The 19,699-nt window shown below is 44.2% G+C and overlaps 1 protein-coding gene across 1 annotated transcript in view; it reads left to right on the top strand.

Annotated features, from left to right (window-relative positions):
- The window catches only part of MUC1 (mucin 1, cell surface associated), a 51,985-nt gene extending 36,944 nt beyond the window's left edge, over nucleotides 1–15,041 (top strand). Inside the window, exons 10-16 of the mRNA XM_086947389.1 lie at nucleotides 143–282; nucleotides 1,066–1,760; nucleotides 5,599–5,672; nucleotides 6,458–6,597; nucleotides 7,421–7,542; nucleotides 8,725–8,865; nucleotides 11,869–15,041. Of these exons, the coding sequence (XP_086803515.1) occupies nucleotides 143–282; nucleotides 1,066–1,760; nucleotides 5,599–5,672; nucleotides 6,458–6,597; nucleotides 7,421–7,542; nucleotides 8,725–8,865; nucleotides 11,869–11,937 (1,381 nt within the window). The 3' untranslated portion in view covers nucleotides 11,938–15,041. The remainder of the gene's footprint in view (nucleotides 1–142; nucleotides 283–1,065; nucleotides 1,761–5,598; nucleotides 5,673–6,457; nucleotides 6,598–7,420; nucleotides 7,543–8,724; nucleotides 8,866–11,868) is intronic.
- The last annotated feature ends 4,658 nt before the right edge of the window (nucleotides 15,042–19,699 follow it).

Raw genomic sequence — 19,699 nt, 5'->3', positions numbered from 1 at the left:
TGCAGGGAGTGTACATCATCTAATGGTGGTGGGGCTGTGGTGGCCCTGCACAGGCTGTCTGGGTGGGAGCTGGGCTGTGGTGATTTGTGTGGGTGGGTGGTACTGAGTGAGCGCAGGATCTAAACTATTGTTCACTTTCAAGGTCCGGCTCCGTGATCGCAGACAACCAGCTCCACTTTAAAGGAAATGGCATAGCACCCAAGGAAGCGGAAGCCATGTTTAATGCCAAGCTGCAGTCAGGCGACGGCTCCATCAATGGCACTGAGATCAGCAACGTGACAGGTGAGGGCTAGACTGGGTGTGCTCCCAGTCCGTGTCGGTGTATGCGGTACACCTGAGGTCCACCTGCCAGGACCCAGTCCTGAGAACAAAATGTGATGCAGCTTCATGTGGCCTTTCTTTCCTATGTATGTTCTTTCTTGTGTTCTTCTTTTCGTCTCCCTTTCTTTTTGTCTTTTATGTCTTGTTTTCTTTGTGGTATATTTTTGTTTTTTCCTTTGCTTTTTTTCCCTTCCAAGTTAGAGTCCGAGGTTTCATCAAGGCTGGCACCCTGGTGGGATGTTTGCCATGCCCACTGAATGTTACTCATATAAACTGGACCTGTCCGGCTCCCTGGAATGAGTCTGTATCAGTCGCAATGTGTCAGTCTTTGAGATTTTAGATGGCTTCTAATGTGTAGAGTGTTTTTGTCTATCGATAGCCCTGTTTGTCTTCCGTGATGGGATATCCTTAGATTAAGAGAGCTATCAGTTTCAGGTCTCGCATCTCTTACCATCTTAAAAACAGAACTGTGATCGCAGCTCATAGTCATTTGAGTGTGCACATACATTCCTTCGAGATCATACGCACTCCTTGCGTCTCTGTGTGCATCTTCCCACACCCAGGATGCAGGGGATCGTAATTAATCATGCTCTGCATGTAAATATGAATTTACTTATGTGCAGCCAGGAAACAGCTTTTTTTTGGGGTGGGGATATAAACCATTGTTGTTCATTCGTGTACAATCTTCTATTTCACACAGCTTGCTGATCTAAATGTTCCTTGTTGTCTCTGTTTTTAATACAGTGACGCCAATTACACCGCAGGAATCCACCACCACCGCTGCTCCTGTGACCTCCAGCACTGTGACGCCCAGCTCCCAGGTGTCCCATATGTCCACTCCCGGGTCAGACACCAAGACCGAGAATTCAGCCTCCACCAATCCCACCTCCTCCGGGACCACCATGCATCCCACTGAGTCCTCCACTACTGCACATTCTTCCAGCCCTTTTACTACCCATGAATCCTCCCCGACTTCTGCTGTCAGTGTTGCTACAGGAGGACCAGCATCTACTGGGACATTGGGCACAAGATCCACAACGGGGACCTCCTCGCCAGGCACTGCTCCCACAGGAACTTCCAGTCAGGCCACAGTGACTGCCTTAACCTCATCCAACCATTCCACCATATCCACAGCTTCTTCCTCTTCGACCACCCCTTCCACAGGAACATCAACTGCTAAGGGAACACCCAGTGACACTACTAACAAAACTCCAAGCACAGCAAAGCCCACAGATGCATCAATTTCCAGCACAAAAGCAGCAAGCTCTTCTAGCCAAGTTTCACAGTCCTCAACGGCCACGCCAACAACCTCAATAACCGAGTCACCAGCCAAAGTGATCTACTTAAGTTTTCGCATGACAGATCCACTGTTTAGTAATGAGTTGAATGACCCAAACTCGCAAGCCCACAAGGACATGGTGGCAAAAGTGAATAACGTGGTAAGGAGTCTAAAATCTTATTTTTAAGCAATGATGCAAGGCAGATTTAAGGTCTGAAAGTGTGCCAAAGAAGTCTCCAACTACAATTGCACAGCATATCCTGGCATCTCTCACTGTATATTTTGTACTTGTTGGTTAGATAAATAGTTATATTTTTGTTTTTTTAGAGGCATGGTATGGATCCCATGTAGGTGGGTCTTAAAGGAACTTGACGTGGGTGGATAAAATGGGTTTTATTTTCAGGCATCCATCAGCTTGAAAGCCTCCTATTTCAAAGATAGGAAGTCAGAGCCTAGCAAAATGATAGCTGTAGGGCTAGGGACTATGGCCAAAGTGCCCACCCCAACAACCTGTGTGCTCACCGGAGGTTCACAGCCTGTAATTGGGGTAAAAATGAATCCAATCCACATTTAGCCTGTCTTTGTGGAATGTCTGATGCTAAGGTGTTCACCTTCCCTTTTATCCAATCATAAACCTACCCTGCAAAATATGACCACTTCTGAAGAACTCCACCAAACTTTGTTTCTCCACATCAGTACCACTTTAGAATTACTTAGCATCGCGGATGGGTGGGTGAGTGAAAGAGATGCTTTCTCGGGAGCCCCCAGCTCCTGCCAGAATTTTAAAACCTTCAAACTGTATTGCCCATGCCACCATCCCACAGCCCAGCCTGTCAGGCCCACGCTTGTTGGTCAGAAGCCTTCTCGCGGAAGCCCCCTGCTTCAGTATCACTAGTTGAAATGGGCCATTTCTTTAAACTTGCCAGTTATTTCTGATATTTAATTCCATGATGGAAGTATTTGAGGACAAACATCCTGGGGACCTGGTTTTACTTGTCATGACCACATAGTTGATAGCCGGCTTAGATTGTTACAGTTCAGGATTCTACTCAATAGTACAGGGATAGCCTCATCCCAGTGTTCCACGGTGCCTGCAGGGTGACACCTAATCTAGCGATACCACATGCAGTGCATCATGGGAAGAACACAACTGTTTGCATGTCGTAAGTGCAAACACTTATTTTATATTACATGATACACCTGGATCTTCATAGCCGCTGACATCAGAAAATTTTAAGTTGTCTTCTTGGTCGTGCAGTAAAAAAAATGTGCTGATGTGTGAATTAGTTATGAAGATGGTAGCCTTGTGGTGGCAATTTTCAATGTGCCACTGTTTGTTCTTTGGCGTTTTTTATTTTTTTCTCCCTTTTTTCCTAGTTAGCTTTTAAACCAAGCAATTTATTTCCGGGCAAAATAATCTTATAATTTGCAGATTCAGAAAACGCTTTTTAGTGATCATCCAGATTCTTGTAGCAAGTTGATCTGAATGTAAAATAACTAGATGTAAGTAACCATTTTCAGATCATTTTTTTTTCTTTCAAAAAAAGGGAATAAGATCACATTTGGCTACAAATCGTTTACAGGCAAAAGGTTCTATCCATACAATAGATTTCAGATGTAAATGTAAATGTGTGGGACTTGTAAAGCGCACTGTTGCCCGGGAGCGTCCTGACGCTGAAGACCGCTGGGGAACAAGTCCTGGCTTTCCCTGTGAGATGGTCCCTTCTGGGTATCTCCAAGGTGAAACCAGGCATCCCCGGCGTCTGTGGGGGGCCGTTGTAGAGATGAGGCAAGCTTAATGCCCAGAGTGGCCGAGTGTGTTCCCTGGTTAGAGTAGGCACTGAGGCGAGAATTATCGAGTCCGTTAACCCTGGTCCACGACCCTGCAGAATCGGGAATTGAACCCTGGTCCCGAGCTGTTCTCTGCTTCCGGGTCTGCCGCCTCTAACCAGTGAGCCACACCACTCCACTCGTATCTTTGCCAAACTCTAAAAGTTGTGTCCTGTGGCAATTGACTATAGATCCTAGGCTGGACAAAAGTGTGAACTGGGCCCAATCCATTTCTCTAAAGAAATCTGTCACAATCTTGTTGCGGCAAACTGGAAGTACGTCTGGTCATGTTAGCCTGAACCGTCAAACGCAACAAAGGCGCTTTCAGGAGCCCTCCTTTACCACAAAGGATTGGGAGAGGAAGCAAACTGAACTACTTTTATCTCCTAGATGATCCTAAAAAATAATGTGTAATGTTCAGTGAGTTAACCCATAAAACTAAAACTCGTAACTGATGCTGTGCCAAAATAGAGTTCGGCACTTGCAACCAGTGATGGATAGTAGTATTTGAACTGAGCTGCCACGAACATGGAGGGAGTACCCGGGTTATGTTAAAAAAAGAAACGCATGTTTTGAGAGTATAGAAAAAGTCCTACTTTTTGTATGGTTCAGTGAAATATGGCAATAAGAGGAAGTAAAGGCAACTTGGAAAACAGTTTTTAAGAATATGAAGGGGTTTTAGGGTTCGGTGTTTTTTTTTTTTTTTTGGATTCCAGAAGTGTTTAGGAGCCAGGGTCTGTTTTTAACGCTGAAGGTATCTGTTGGAACAATCTTTTTGGTCCACCCCACGACCTCCTGTTCCATGGATTCCCTGACTACCACCCTCCTCCAGTGCCCTTTATCTCTCCATAGCGCCTATCTCACATGCATTTCATTTGTTTTATAGCGCTACTCATACCAGTATAGTCTATTGGAGCACTTTTCATCACACACATTGACCACGAGTCATACGTGTTTAAATAAGTCTAGGAGGAGGAGGAGGATTACCAGATGTAGGAATCCCATGTCATCCATATTAGCAAGCAGTATATTTCAGTGTTTGGTCTGGAGAAGCAAAAACTCTGGATTCAAAACGTACTACCGTGCTCAGGTTCAGCTTTAACCCCTTCCATGCTGGTGACGAACCCCAGCCGTCATGCACTACGGTGCTCGTGTGCTGATGACGGCTGGGGTTCGTCATGGCCCGCCCGTGTTCGGCCGGCGGCCGCACACGGGAAAAATCGCGGCCGCATCGAAGGGGTTAATATTCCTATCAAAACTAACCCTCTTTAGCAACAATAGGATAATGAAAGACCGGGGGAAAAACATAAGATTCCAACCCTATGCCTTGCAGTTTGCATGCCGCTCTTTGACAGTTCATTGGTCAATGTGCTATATTAGGATTGTAATTTGTGAACTACAAGTAACAAAAGGATCTCTGTGTCAAAAGAAGTAACCACTGAGCTATCTACATAAACTACTGTTCCGTGATCTGCATGGTTTAAGTTATTTGCATCAGCCCTATCAGAACTGCCACTAGACAAAACTTAATCTCTCCATCAGGTGTATAATTACCAATGTTTATCTTGACATTTTAATGTTGCCTGAAAACTGTCCGACACGCAAACTCTGCAGTGGGTGCTTTTACTTTTAAACCCATACGTTTTTTTCTAAGCCCAGCCCCCCCAGAAGTCTTCACGAGGTGCGGCTGCAACAATTGGCTCTGCTGAGGGACTTTGAAGGTTTATGGAAGGGATATGTGACTGGGTTTTTTAGGGTTCATGAATGGGTAGTATTAAGGGGTAGTTTTGAGTTTTAAGGATTAGGGCTAAAGAACTATACAGGGTGCCAAAGGCTACTAGAGTACAGCTGGAGAAATTTAAGAATGCATGTAATAAAGACTTTTAAAACTGGACTTTTTTTTTTTTTAAATTACGAGGACAGTTTCTCCTCTACTTTAATGTAATCTATATTTTAAAAGTCCTCTTTATTACATACATCTGTGTCTTCCTACGTTTCTATGGACCCTTGACTGGAAATGTTGCTTTTAACTAGATCTGGGATTAAAACTCCAGGGCAAGGCCTATTAAAAGCTAGTAGGGACTGCAAAAAAAAAAGAGGTTTGAGTGGGATCTGCTTCTGTCTAGCAGTGACAATCTGTTGATGATGATCTCTTGTCTATATTGCAGTGCAAAGAGGTCTATGGTTGCAGCAGTTGTTCAACTCAAAGCACCTACGACGGAGTCACCGTGCTGGACTTCAGGTATGGAGCATGGCTGAAGGGCGCATGCGCTGTTCTGTGGGGTGTGCATGGATTTACTGTCTAGAAATCTAGTAATCTTCCACGGTCACTTTTTAAAAATTATTATTTTTTTTTTTTTTTTTTTTGGGCGCCAAAATATTCCTAGACATAAAATGTGCTAATAACGAGGACTGATGTTGCCACATTTTGTGGCTTGACAGGTTGTGTCCCACTAGTGCAGGTGTTGACGTGCACACAACTGACACATCTTCAGTTTACAGCTGAACACTGAGATGCAATACGATATAGCATCTGCTATGAAGCGCCAAGAAACCCCTTGGTGGATGCTGCTTTACAAACGCATAATTAGGCTCTTTGTGTTTAACACCTCACACCAGCTCTGCCCTCTACCTTGTTTCGACACAAAAACTGCCATAGCACTTGCATTAAGCGCTATAGATCGAGGCGCTATATACTTGTAATCCATCACAACAGCTAGTTCAGTCATCCGGCCAGCGACTGTAAATCCCGACTCTGTGGGGGCGCGATGCGTGTGCTCCGCAGTAGATCTGGTCTGTTGAGAGGATGGATCGATGTGTGGAGGGACGGGATGTTGCTGTGGGCGGGCTGGACACCCCCAAAGAGCTGTCTGCAGGGAGTGTACATAATCTAGTGGTGGTGGGGCTGTGGTGGCCCTGCACATGCTCCGTTTGGGCAGGAGCTGGGCTGTGGTCATTTGTGTGGGTGTGTGGTGCTAAGTAAGAGCAGTAGAGTATCAGGGATCTAAACTACTCTTCGCTTTCAAGGTCTGGCTCTGTGATCGCCGACAACCGGCTCAACTTTAAAGGAAATGGCATTACACCGAACCAAGCGGAAACCATGTTCAATGAGAAGCTGAAGTCAGGCAGCGGCTCGATCAGTGGCACTCCGATCAACGGCGTGACAGGTGAGGGCTCAACTGGGTGTGCTCCCTAGGCCCTGTGTGAGTACGCACTCCATCTGAGGACTACCTGCCAGGACCCAGTCCTGAGACCGAAATGAGAAGCAGCCTCACGTGGCCTCTTTCCTACACTTGTTCTTTCTTGCGTAGTTTGTTCTCCGTTTCTTCTTTTTTTTTTTTCTTTTGTTAGTATTTTTTTTTCCCCAAGTAGGAGTCAGAGTAGTCATCAAAGCGAACACCCTGGTAGGACGTTGCCAAGCTAAATGTATCTTGGCCACTTGAAGGTTACTCATACATTGGACCTGGCTATTGGAAAGAGACTATCAGTAGCAATGTGCCAGTGTTTGAGATTTTTGAAGGCTTCGAATTTGTGAAGTGTTTTTGCCCATCTCTAGACCTGTTTGTCTCCCATTATGGGATATCCTAAGATTAAGAGAGCTCCATGGAAGAGAGACACCTGAAACTAGCTTAAAAAGAGAACTATGATTGCAGTTCTAAGCCAGTGCTCTAACTGGGGACAATCCTGTGGGAGGTCGTGGGTTTTGGGGGCTGGCTTACCCCTTTACTCATTCTGCTCTGGCAAAAGATTTGAGTATAGTACCCCCTCCATCTACGACTGAGTCTGTGTTGTCTAAAGTTGGACTTTGCTTTGGGATCTTTGGTTGTCATTTTGTTTCCTTCTCAGTCTGGTTGTGGTAGAATGTTATGTGCATGCCGGCAGGTTCCTTTGGAAGGATGAGAAGTCCTGCACATGGGTCATACGCTAATCCTGCCCAGGCTGAAGTAATCGCTGCAAATGATTAATCATTGTTCCCCATTTACTTTCCAGCAAGCAAAATTGAAATCGCCAGCCCTACGACCAGTGGGAGCCCCGTGCCCGGCTGGGGTATCGCACTGCTGGTTCTGGTCTGCTTCCTGGTGCTTCTGGCTATCATCTGCATCTTCGTCTTGGTAAGAGGTCCATGTAGCTGAGCTGGTAGCCATAGTGGTGGGGCAGACGTCTGCCACAGGTGGGGATGACATGCTGGGTCCAATAAGGACCGAAGCAGTTTCAGAAAAGAAAAGGCTCAAGGGTTGAAATGGGGGCTATTAGCTTGGAATAACCACGCCAGAGCCACTTGGTAGGTGGAGTAATCCCATTTGGAATAGTGGATTGGGATTTAGACAGTATGTGTTGGGTCGATGGTCTGTTTTGAGAAGGTAGCTGAGATCCTGGGGTAGAGGTTGGCCAAGGGCATTTGGACTGGAGAGGACGAAGAAGGCTTCAGCCACGGGACGGCTGTGAGTCTACCCAGCAGAGGATATAACCGAGGGATTTGAGCCCACCCTGGTCTCCACCTCCAGTGTTTAGATTAAATAGTTCTCCCTGCCAGTCCTGGGTGTTTACCACTTACCAACAATAGTTATTTCTTTGTTTGACAACTTCTTGGGCTTTAAGAACAAGTGTGACCTAGTTCATTTGATGGACTCTTTAATGGTTGAGAAGCTTCCCCCGGTTCATCTTGAACTTCCAACTTTGGATTTATTGGATGATCACTTTATAAAACTCGCCACCAAGACTGGACGGGTCACTGTTGTAGATATGAGGTAACAGAAGACACAGAATGAATCAGTTTGCGTGTGCGCTAGTAAAGGGAGATGCACCAAAGCCATTTATTTCCTGCAAGGTGATAGTTGTAGACCTCTGTGACCGAAGGTACGCCACTATGAGCGAGAAACGGCAGCACTCACTTAATGTTTTTTTAACTTCCTCCTTTCCTCTCAAGACCCCTGATGGGGTTCCCGCTTCCTGTTCTCTAGACACCCCATTCTGTCACTTGTATGCATAAAATGAGTGTATCTCCATTCTGCTGTTCCTGCTCTACTTAATTTATGTTCATGTTTAAAGTATGTTTATTGTGCTGCACACAAAGATGAAGAACAATAAATGCGTTACACACTGAGCGGCGTCAACAAGTAACCCTCCATAATGCCCCTTATTTAAGCCAATCTTGCCCAATGACGCAGAGACGGTTCCTTCCGTCACTCCTTCCCCCTGAGCATCACTCACTGTACCTTCTTACGTTACATCCCTCATTGGCCTGTCCTCCACCCAATTAATTTTTTTCTCTGACTTCTTGGTCTCTCCAACAGCTCCTCAAGTTCTGTCGGCGAAGTCAGAGAGGAGAGATGGAGATCTTCGCCTCGCGAGGGTCTTATCACCCCATGAATGAATATCCTGCCTACCAGACGCATGCAAGATATGAAGTGCCTGGGAAGAAAGGCAGCTACGAGGTAAGAAGTGTACCTGAAACATCAAGGGCATCTCGTTGACCAAAAACTTTATTACAGGAACCTCTAACTAACCAACGACTGTCAGCAAACCATTGAAAGGCCCATCTTTGGAGACACGTTACTGACCAGACCCTATAGTAAAAGCCACCTTAGTCCGCTCTATCCAGAGCCACCTATTCACTCGGATGTTGAAAATGGACCTCCGAGGTCACATTGCTCCTTAAACAAGCATTGGTAAAGGAAATAGGACTGGTTGCACCCTGACACACATTGCAAACTACTGTAGTGAAAAAAAGTGCAAAATTATTTCTGTATAATGTTAGGTCTGGGAGATTAAGCATTTAATGCATGATAATTTAGAATACTTTTGAGATGTAAAATAGTCCCTCATGCATTCCATTACAGCACTACATTGAGGGCGGAATGGTTTACCAAAGAGCCAATAGCCTGAGTTGACAGTTAACCACTGTGTGGGCAAAGCCAGAACCCGTTCTACGAATAATTTAGAGAATTGGCAACATTGATTCCTGCAGATTGCTGTTCTGTTAAGCTAGACCTTTAAACAAACCGCCAGATGTGTTGTATGAACTTGACAGCGTCCTAAAGTTAAACGTTTTGTAGATTTTGCATAACTTAACTGGTGGCCTTAGTTTCTGGCAAATACCTTTCTAGCTGTAGTTAAACTGTTTTTCACAGTTTCCTTTTTATTTGTCTTAAACTTTCTGGATTTTATATCGTATTTGAAAGAACCTGTGTGCTGGGCGGATGTGATGTTACTCCTATTGGTCCAATGCTTGTCTTAGGGTCGCTGTGCAGGGCCGGCTTTATAGCGGTGCAGCCCCAGTGGGTGCTGAACTAGAGGGGGTACTGCCCTCTTGGGCTGTATTTAACAATAACTTCGATTTTAAAAGCACCTGCTGCAGAGTTCCTTGTGCACCCAGCTTCCAGGCAGCAATACAAATTTCAAGATCACTCTTGTGATTAATGTTCCTGCTAGAGAGAGTTTTGTCATAAAGTAGCACAGAGGGTTAATATGCCTGTTGCAAAGAACCAATCTGTATTTTATGTGGATAGGTGAGTGGATTAGTAAAACCAGCCTTTTCTGGCTCTTTAAAACAAATTAAATGTATGCAAGAGTGGGTCTACGTAGAGCTGGGCACTTTTGCCGGGTGGTAGGGTGGTAATCAGAGGAGGTGGTCATGGTGAGGGGGCGCTAAAAAGACTGTTGCACCAGCGTTAAAGACTACCCTGTTGCTGTGCCCTTCTTTACTTTGTGTGTGTTTTTTTTGTTTTTGTTTTTTTGTTTAGAGGGTCTAATGACCTGGAGAAGGTCCCTGCTAGCTTTAACTTGGTGAAGGATATCCGCTCTCCTCCACTGTTAATGTACTGTTTAACCTTCCACTTATTAATTATTAACCTAAAGTACCGCAGCCGTCACCTGGTGCGAAAACAGCTGAATAAATAGCGGGCACTGGAGGCAACGATCTGTTAATCCAGCTGCCCATATCTCCATGTGCTCAGCCTTTCACCACTCCTCAGGCCCCCTTTACTCCTTTCCCTTCTGTTTCCTCCACCCAACCTTCTCTTTTCACACTCCTCTCCCACACCCTTCCACCTTCCTACACACTGACCTCTAAAAGCAAAAGACCCATTGACCCCCCCCCCCCCCCCCCCCCCCCACCTCCTTGACCGATGAATTTGACCGTCCTTTTCTCTAGGAGACGGGATATAATTGGGGGCAGCACTACTGGGCAGTTTCAGCAGAGGGTACTTCCTTTTCTACTCGTTGCTCTGATGCTTGCAAGGATTAGTCACCAGTACTGGGTTGTCCGGTCTATCTAAGTCTTCCAGACACCATGTTTCTTGGGCTTTCATTTGACAGCGTGCAGCCTGAGAGCGCTGCAGTTATGACAGTTGTCACTAAAATGTAAAAGGAAAAGCTAAAGGATAGGAACGTGGTGCACTGACGACATGGAGATAAGGGGCAACTCTGGTCAATAAGGCTTAACATCCCATGGTCCACTGTCCTTCACCCCTCCCTGTCAGTTTTCCCCTGGTGGTCCTAGTTTTTTCCCCCTCCATTTTTGTCTTTCCTGCAGCAAACGCCCTCATTAGACCCTTGTGGCTAAGTTTACTTATTTCTTTGTGCTGTTAAAATGAATACAATTATGAGTTTCATTGGATTCCTAATTTGCTATTCCAGGTTAGTTCTAAAATGTTTTGGGAACATTGTTTCCCTGACCTAATCTAGGGTGGGTGGCAAAATAGTAAATTAGGCTTTCAGCCTACATTCGAAAAAAATATATATTCGTTTTCCTCAATTGTTCTTGTACCAGAGGTGAAAGAGTAGATTAACTAAAGCGAACATCTGTCCTTGCTAGCAGCAGGTCACTCACTGGGATACTGCTGGTTCTTTCCCAGACTTAGCAACTCTACCTGCTATCAGTGGGACTCTGCTGGTTCACACCCGAGATCTGGCATCTGTTCCTAGCTGGAGTGGAGCACACCTATGGCCCCCACCGAGTAAGACACCTTCCCAGTTGCGGAGACTGCAGTGTTTGTGGTTGATTTTGTGTCATTTATTATACAGCTGGAACTGCTTCAAAGCCAATTTTGCAAAAGCAATTCTGAGTTAAACATTAACCACCTGACCTCATAGGGTACAATGCAGGTGCACGGCAGAGTGCGTTCAGGCAGGGCAGGCGTGTGTGCATGGATCACGCCGAGCGATAAGCAGGATCCTTGGGCGGAGGGTTGTGAAGGAAGGGGGCACAGCAGGCCTTGGCTGTGTCGAAACTTGTGGCTTTGTGGGCTTTTCAGAGACACTACCTTGAATTCACTGTCCATCGCAGCAGTCCGGCTTTGTATGTCCATTATAATTTGGGAGTGGCAGGTTTATCTAATGTCTGGCTATGGATACTGATTCAGAGGTTTTGGTGTGTGTACCTGTTTTTTTTTTTTTTTTTGTTTGTTTTTTAACCCTTCTCTTTGCTTCCCCTACAGCTGCAGGCCAATGGCTTGAATAGCCAGTATTCCTTCACAAACCCAGGCTCGGATACCAATAACCTGTAGGAACCTGCCAAGACCCTCAGGAAGGCAGCCGTCCTCCTGAGACTCAGCCATTGCACCCGTTGAACTTTGTTAAAGCTGCAGACTTATACCCGACCTGGACCAAGCGTCCCTAATATAGCCCTTTTCCAAAGAACCATCCTGAAAATCCACTGTGAGCAGCAAGAATATTGGACAAGACCGCCATCTGCCAAAGCAGCCGGACCCTTTACTGAGGTCAAACTTATTGCCAAGAGGTGGTGGAAGATATGAAGGCTGCGCTGGAAAAGCCAGGGACGGTTTCTGACACTTGCCTGATTGCCATCACACTAAAGTTAACTCCCAGATTTTAATGATACGGACAGATCTGCCTCTTGGGCACCACTGCCGGGACGTTGCTCCTGGAGAGACAAAGATGGCTTCAGATGATGGCAGTCCACTACTTAAAGGCCATATTTGCAATTTTGGGTGGGGAGTGCGGGTTGAGCATTTGGACTCTGCCTCTAGAATACAATTTTTTTTAATTCTATACTGTATAAGAAATGCTTGTTTTGCACAAAGGCTGGCTCCAGATCTTGATACTTAGGAGCACGCCACCTCCAGAAAGGACCACATGTCAAGGATCCACAGTGAGAGTGCCCTCCTGTTTACACAGCACTGTGCCCCAGACAAGCAGAAAATGACATGTTTGCTCCTATCCACTAAGGTGTTTTTTCTCTTTTCTCTGAGAGGTTACGGGATGAGGGAACTGCCACCAGGAGGTGATTCGTCAGTCCAGAACATCTTAAAAATTGACACCAAGACAGCGTAATCTGTTTAGTCCTAGTCGGTATATTTTAAACATTGTGTGTGTGTGTGTGTGTGTGTGTATGCGTCAAGGTAGAATTGTTCTGCTGGCACATTGTGATTGGTTGAGAGGAAGGTCTTTGTGCTTGAGGGGTTCATCATGGGTATCGAGCAAATGCGAACGCTTGATATGTTTTCTAAGCGGACATTCCCTATTCACCATGATTCAGAAAAAGGATTGCTGCACAGAACTCAAAAGTTAGCTCCATCCATGAAGTGCTTGATGAGGCCTCTTGTAACACTTTGGAAACAGCAGTCTGGCCAAGCAACTAGGGGCCACTTGGATCTATGTGGGAATATCTGGACTACTCTGAGGTGTTGTCTAGGCCCAACAGTCAATAATTCCCCCATGATGCTGTAGGTTCCCTAAAATGTACTCCCTGTCGTTGTCAACCTAATAGACTGGGTGATGATATAGACAGACAAACTGATCTTTTAGGAGGAAACATTGATGTTTGAACGTCTCACATGAGTTTCAATATGTTCCTCTTCTGTGGGATTAACTTTAGAGTCCTGTTGCTCCTCCAGGAAAAGCCTGTAAGAACTAAATGGAAACTTGAAGTCCCGCTGGATGTCTGAGGACAGAAGCGGAGTTGTCAGTAGTACTTGAAATGTGGCTGCTAGTGCAGAGTTTGTGATTCATCAGATGTGACTCGTTGGAGATGAGCTATAGGTTCACAAAACTAAGACATAAAATCAGGTACCTTAGCCAGGAAATCCTGAGACTTGGATGCAAATATTGTGAACTTCAGCAGTGGGAAGAAATTGTCAATCTAAGAAGCTTCTTCAGCTACAGAGGAGTGCCTTAGATCCCTAAAATGAAGCACAAACTTTTAGGAAACAAGAAGTCTGTCTGACAACTAGTGCACAGATATCAGTAGCTAGAGCTTTGTAAATTCTAAGATTGTATCATAAACCTTGTGAAACTTGGCTTCAGAAATGTAATTAAAATCCAAAATGTAGTACATAAACAAAATCTATGCTGCTCTGAAGAAGGGATTACTGAATGCTCGCATTTATAACCGGGATGAATGAAAAATCTAGACCAGCAAGCCTAACCTAGAAGTTTCGATAAACTGAAAGTGGTCAAATGAAGCAAACCGTGAATTACCAACAAAAAGTAGACCTTGATTTCCGATAAAATTAAGCTTGAATCAAAAACCCTTGCCGCGACTGGATAGTAAGACTTCTTAGAGTACAATTTTTTTTTTTTCTATTTAGTGTTTCATTTCCAAAGTGATGGCCACACTTAAGACGGGCTACTGATGTACATTTGCCTGTTGATCTATCATGGTTGGTTGGCCAATCTTTGTCAACAAGCAATGGCCCAATGTAGTCAGGAGGTCGATTGTTAAATAAAGCTATTGCTATTCAGTTTATTAATTTGTAGTAGTCTGCAATTCCAGGAGGAATGGAATGGGTTCCGGAGGAGCCCCAAGGCATGTATCCTGGGACATATGAAGGCACCCATCTTGCTTCTAGATGCAGTTTGCTCATGATTTGCAAACGTGTTATTATGGTAGCACACTTGGCAAGATATATTTGACTACGTCTACTAGCCAAAGAAGGCATGTCTTTTTAAGCAAGACTAGGGACGTCGGTGGGTTGGTAATGTGTGATCTGTCCCGCTTTCCTCATCAAATGGGATGTAAATACTAAACGTTGATGCTACCAAACTGAAGACCATGCTAAATAGGATGTAAATACTACACTTTGATGCTACCAACTGGAGACCATGCTTCTGTCCTTGTAGGGACGCCCAGTTACTTCTGGAGCACAAGTACCAAGCAACTCCACCTCTGATACAACGCTATCCTTGCATCCAACCCCAAGGGACTGGGTTCTAATGCTCAATTTCGGGGAGAGGGGTCCTTGTAACAACAAATAACTAATGTGTGGGTGGCTGTCCTGAACATTTTTGGGCGTCATCTGCTACAGGTCTACGTCTCTTGGTTCCAGGTATTGGATTTTTAATTCAGAGAGCAGTCACGACTGAATGTTTGTATCTTATTTATTTTATTAGTTGTCTGATTCATATGAAATCTTGTTTTTTATATTATCTAAACTTTCTATAAAGATATGACTGTATATATAAATATATATTTGTATATGGATCCAGAGATGTATATTACTTTACTTGTATAATAGGCAACATGCCATTTGCTTGAGCAGCTGTGCTCAAGCACTGTTGATTTATTGTTGACTTTAGCTGCTTAGTTACATATTTATAAGGTTCCGTTCTGTGCCTTTTTGTTCCTCAATAAAAAAAATTCCAAGCAGAAGCTGGCACTCAGCATTATGTTTCTTGGCATCGCTCAGGTGTTGTGTGGAGGCACCATACAACAGCATATGGGCATGTCTCGTTCTCACCTTAGACGAAGAGTGCGGGTGGTAGATATGTGGTTGCTATGAAATGGTAAATGGAATATAAAACATTTTTTTTTTTTAATCCATGAAGTTGCTGTGTTTGATATATATCTTTTTTTTTCATACTTGTGACATTTTTAGCAATGAAGGCAAACTCACCCTGTTCAGCATGACCGTGTATAGACTGGCAGGTATAGGCAGTCCAAAGAGAATCATGCAGCAGGGGAGGACCAAATTATGTAGCACGTTGTCCAAGTTATGGGGCCAGAAAAGGCAAATTACACAGCACATTTTGTGACCGTATTATTTGACTATTTTGTAAATATTTTTTTTATGTAACTGTATCGGGGCAAAGGTTACGCTTCATTAGTACCAGTTTAACATCCAAATACGTCAATGAGCAACTTAAAGGTAACCAGTCAACTTTTGGGAAGGGCCTTCCAATGTACACCAACTGGCATCACTGCCTTTTTTTTTTTTTTTTTTTTTTTTTTTTTATAAATTAGCAATTTTTTATTCGTTCGACCAAGAAACTATTTTTTTTTAACTTAAACTCTCATCTGCTTCATTCTTTGCAGGTTTATGTGCCAAATCCATAATTGTGGACAAAATATCTTGCCCAGGATACTGGCCCTTCTTATCTGTACTTTGTCTACAGTTGGTTACTCAGCCACATCAATTTCCTCTCCAGATAAGCCACTGTCCATTCAGGTCTGCCAACTTTGTCATACCTGTCCATTCTGCCCTTTTTCTGATGATTAAGAAGACTCGGAGAACCTATTTCTCCCATTGTCTAACAGGAGAGCCACAAACCAAAAGGTACAAATGCAAAATGGGCCAACATGGATTGGATGTTAAAATAACATCTTAATGTGGGTGCAGTTGACCTTTCACACCTGACCTAGCTGCACTAAGGTCCAATATGCCCCGGGCATTACTGTTCACATAATGGCCACCCTGACACTGTCCATGTTCCTCAAATAAGCCTCCCCAGGACCAGCCTGCTTCAATGTAACTTCAATAAAACCACCAGGCCCATGGTCGTCAATTCACCAAAATGCCAGAGGTAGCGGAATCGACATCACACACCATTTGTTGTTTACTTTACCAACACACACACACTGCCTCTCGCATAAACACTCTCTCACCTACAAGCAAGCACACCACATACATTTAAAAGCATTTTTTGCTTACCTCTGGTGACGAGAAGAGTCCTATTCCAGCCAACTGTACTCCATGTAGCACATAAATAGTGAATCATGTTCTACTATTCACTATTAGTGCAATAAACAAATTGACCAAAAACTAAGAAAGGGGAACGAGCTACCCCAGTGTTCATGACACTGGTTTTGCCACCTCTGAGGCCAGGGGTCGCAAAGACCACGCCAGGTGTCGCAAGGGGCAAGCCAGGGGTCAAAGCTGCGGCCCCAGGCAACTTCTAAATGACGTCCATACCATGCCCATCTCATTGTACCTAAATTCAGCCCGCACCGTCACGCCCCTTCTACTTCCTAATCCACTACAGTCTGTCCAGCTTACCCTTCTCACACACGATAGACTCTTCTGGGCCATCCAATGCACCCAATGAACTAGCTGTAGGTGCTTGGGACCCCTACAGTTGTTTACTCTACAAATGGAACCTGAACAGATTTGGGCCATTTGTATATAAATATTGGCACATACTTTCCATGTGTGCCAGCGCAATCCTGTTTTACAAGTATGGCTGCACAAGCGTCTGCTACCCCTTTTCTAATACTAAAGTTCCCCGGGTGATGAAAAGTAGGCCCATACTCCAACTTTGCCTGGGGAATTTAAGATAATATGGACTCTGATGTCCTAAAATGCGGGATCACCTGCTTTTCCCATTTCTGAGGATACAATCTTAATCTCCTGGTGCCTGTTAAATGCAATACTTGCACCACAAATACAGATAAATATGTAAAATCTCTTAAAATAGCTTACCGAATGCAAGAAGCACAAGTGAAGACCATTCTAAGGGCACCGCTAGCAAACTACGCCTTCAGTAGTTGACTGGTTGGCCGAGGCAGCAAGGGAATGCTCCAGGTTTTGAAGGAGTTTGAAAATTTGATCAGAAATACTATGGGGATTTATCTTTCATCCTTGCCAACATTCTGCGACCAAAAAAAAGGTAGGATTTCTCAAGTTTTAAAACTTCTGATTAGCATCATGACGTCAAGGGAAATTATCCTGCATGCTTTGGGACCCCAGCAAGGCACCTGCTCCATGTGGCTTCTGACCAAAGTATGGCATTTTAGAAATAGGACTCCATGTCACTACTGATGCCTTGTTCCAGTTCTGAGATTTTGTTTTACAAATCAAAGTTTTCAGGCATGTTAACTGAATGGGATCACCGACTACAACTCCCAAAATGCATGAACTTGGTAAATGAAGCCTAAAATAGCAATGCATCCTCGGTGACATGAAATACTATGTTGGTCTTAGAAATGAAAACCATGAAATGCATGAGTCCTCTTTGTGCGCTGTGGCCAGTTTTACGATTACTAACATCTCCTAGCCAAGATAAGGGTGCAGTGCACTGACGTCACTGCGAAACGAGCAATTCAGAGCACTACTTCTTCTTTGTAATTTCCTGATCAGGAAGCTTGGACTCTCCTCTTTACAGAGCTAATCCCCAACTTCCTCAAAAGCAGCAGGAGGCTTGTATAAAATTTGATGGCTGTAGTTTGGCTACAAAAGCAGTAGCTTAATCCTAGGTTTGTAGGGCTGGCAAGCAAGTATATAAAAAAAACTCTGCTTTGTCTTCATAAATGCCCAGGCTTTCATTTAAATCACCTGTGTAAGACCCTGCAAAAGATAGTGTATTTACCAAACCGTGGAAACTCCCACACCTAGACAAGGTTTTCCATGTGCCAGAGCAAATTTTTGTAAATATAGTCTAAAATGCTTCATTTGTACAGGTACTGAGCACTGGAAGTCCTTTTTGGGCACAATCCTCATCAGGGTTGGCTCAGTACAAGGTAGAGAGACACAGGAAAGGGATAAGGTGCTGCCTCTAAAGCAGGAGAAAGGAGGTCAGTTTGGACACCAGGTTCTTTTTGAATTGGGGACAGTCACAGGACCTCACGAGGTAGGGGTGTGGGAAGAGTAGGCCGTGCTAGGTATGGTATACGTTTTCAATAATGTAGGAGACAGTCTGTAAGTTCGGAGATGTATGCAATGAGTCTTAGCATACCAGATATATATTTATAAGATTGCTTGGCCAACTAGGCATGGTTTTTATGTATGGAGAACTGGCCATAAAACCAGCCATTTTTAGGTCGTGTGTTAGTCAAGACCTTTTGATATATAGCGAAAAATATTCAAATTTGCCCGCAACCAAAATGACTATGCCACGGGCAAAATCTTCACATTCGCACAGAAATACAATAATTACAAGTGCAAAGCACTGACCGGCAATAACAATAAATCCACCAATCCAACAGAAGCGGACAGTGCATTGTTTTCCGCAGAGGGCGAAACTGATGCTGCCTCGTTAACCTCTAACAGTGATTCTGAAGACAGCAAACCAGAACATCGCTACCAGGGTTGGCTGGCTTGACAAACTTCTACCTGGTAGACGAGCTGAATTTTGTGAGCGAGGACCGGAGGTACTCCCTGCGCCCCCGCAAACCTCAGCCAAAGCAAGGAAATCCATCAATAAACGCAGGCGTGACAGAAAACGCAGGTGCAAACAGAGGTTCATCGCGAGGCAACGCAAAGAGGAGTAGGAGAAAATAACCGCATCAGTGGAAAACACAGTTGTTAACCTGACAGATGTGACACTTACTAAGGCTGAAGAGCAACTTTTATCTTTGGGACTCACATTTTGTCCAAAAAACGGATTTTCATACAACCAGACTCTCATAGATGTCTTTAAATTCATCCGCAAAATCAAGCCTATCAAATACTTCCAACTAAATACATTTCGTAAGAAATCTCCTATTGATATGTCGGATGACAGTTCCACCATACCTATGCAAGTGGGTGACATTTCAGGTCTACAAAATCTTTATGATATAGCTTTTGAAAAGGAGTCACAAGTTGCTCCAGCAGTTAGCCAGGTCATCAACGTCAAACCTGCACCGAGTCCCTTTCGCTCCAAATCTACATTCCTACCTCTTATGCCCAAGGACGCTGTCGACTTCTTTAGTGACAGGATTATTGTGGAACTTAAAGATCTCAATAGGAAAGTACTGAATAATGCCATAAAGAATGACTACAATAATAGCCAATACCATCAATTAGTCAAGAAATTACAAAGTAACCACAATTATTATCAAAAATTCGGACAAGGGGGGAAACACTGTTTTGTGGTCTAGGTCTGAATATTTGGCTGAGGCCGAGAAACACTTATCAGATTCTTCATGCTATGCCAAATCCCCCAAGTTCATGATGCATAAGAGAGGAATTAACCCGCAAAAAAAAACACAATTGGCAGCAAACTGGACTTCTTACCAAAGAAGAATCCAAGTTTCTAAGTGTGGAACATCCGATCACCCCAATCCTGTATTTCCTACCCAAAGTCCACAAGTTGGTTACCCCAGTCCCAGGT

Source organism: Lissotriton vulgaris, chromosome 12 (genome assembly GCF_964263255.1).
Source record: "Lissotriton vulgaris chromosome 12, aLisVul1.2, whole genome shotgun sequence".
NCBI lineage: Eukaryota > Metazoa > Chordata > Amphibia > Caudata > Salamandridae > Lissotriton > Lissotriton vulgaris.
This window is presented reverse-complemented; position numbering and strand designations above follow the sequence as displayed.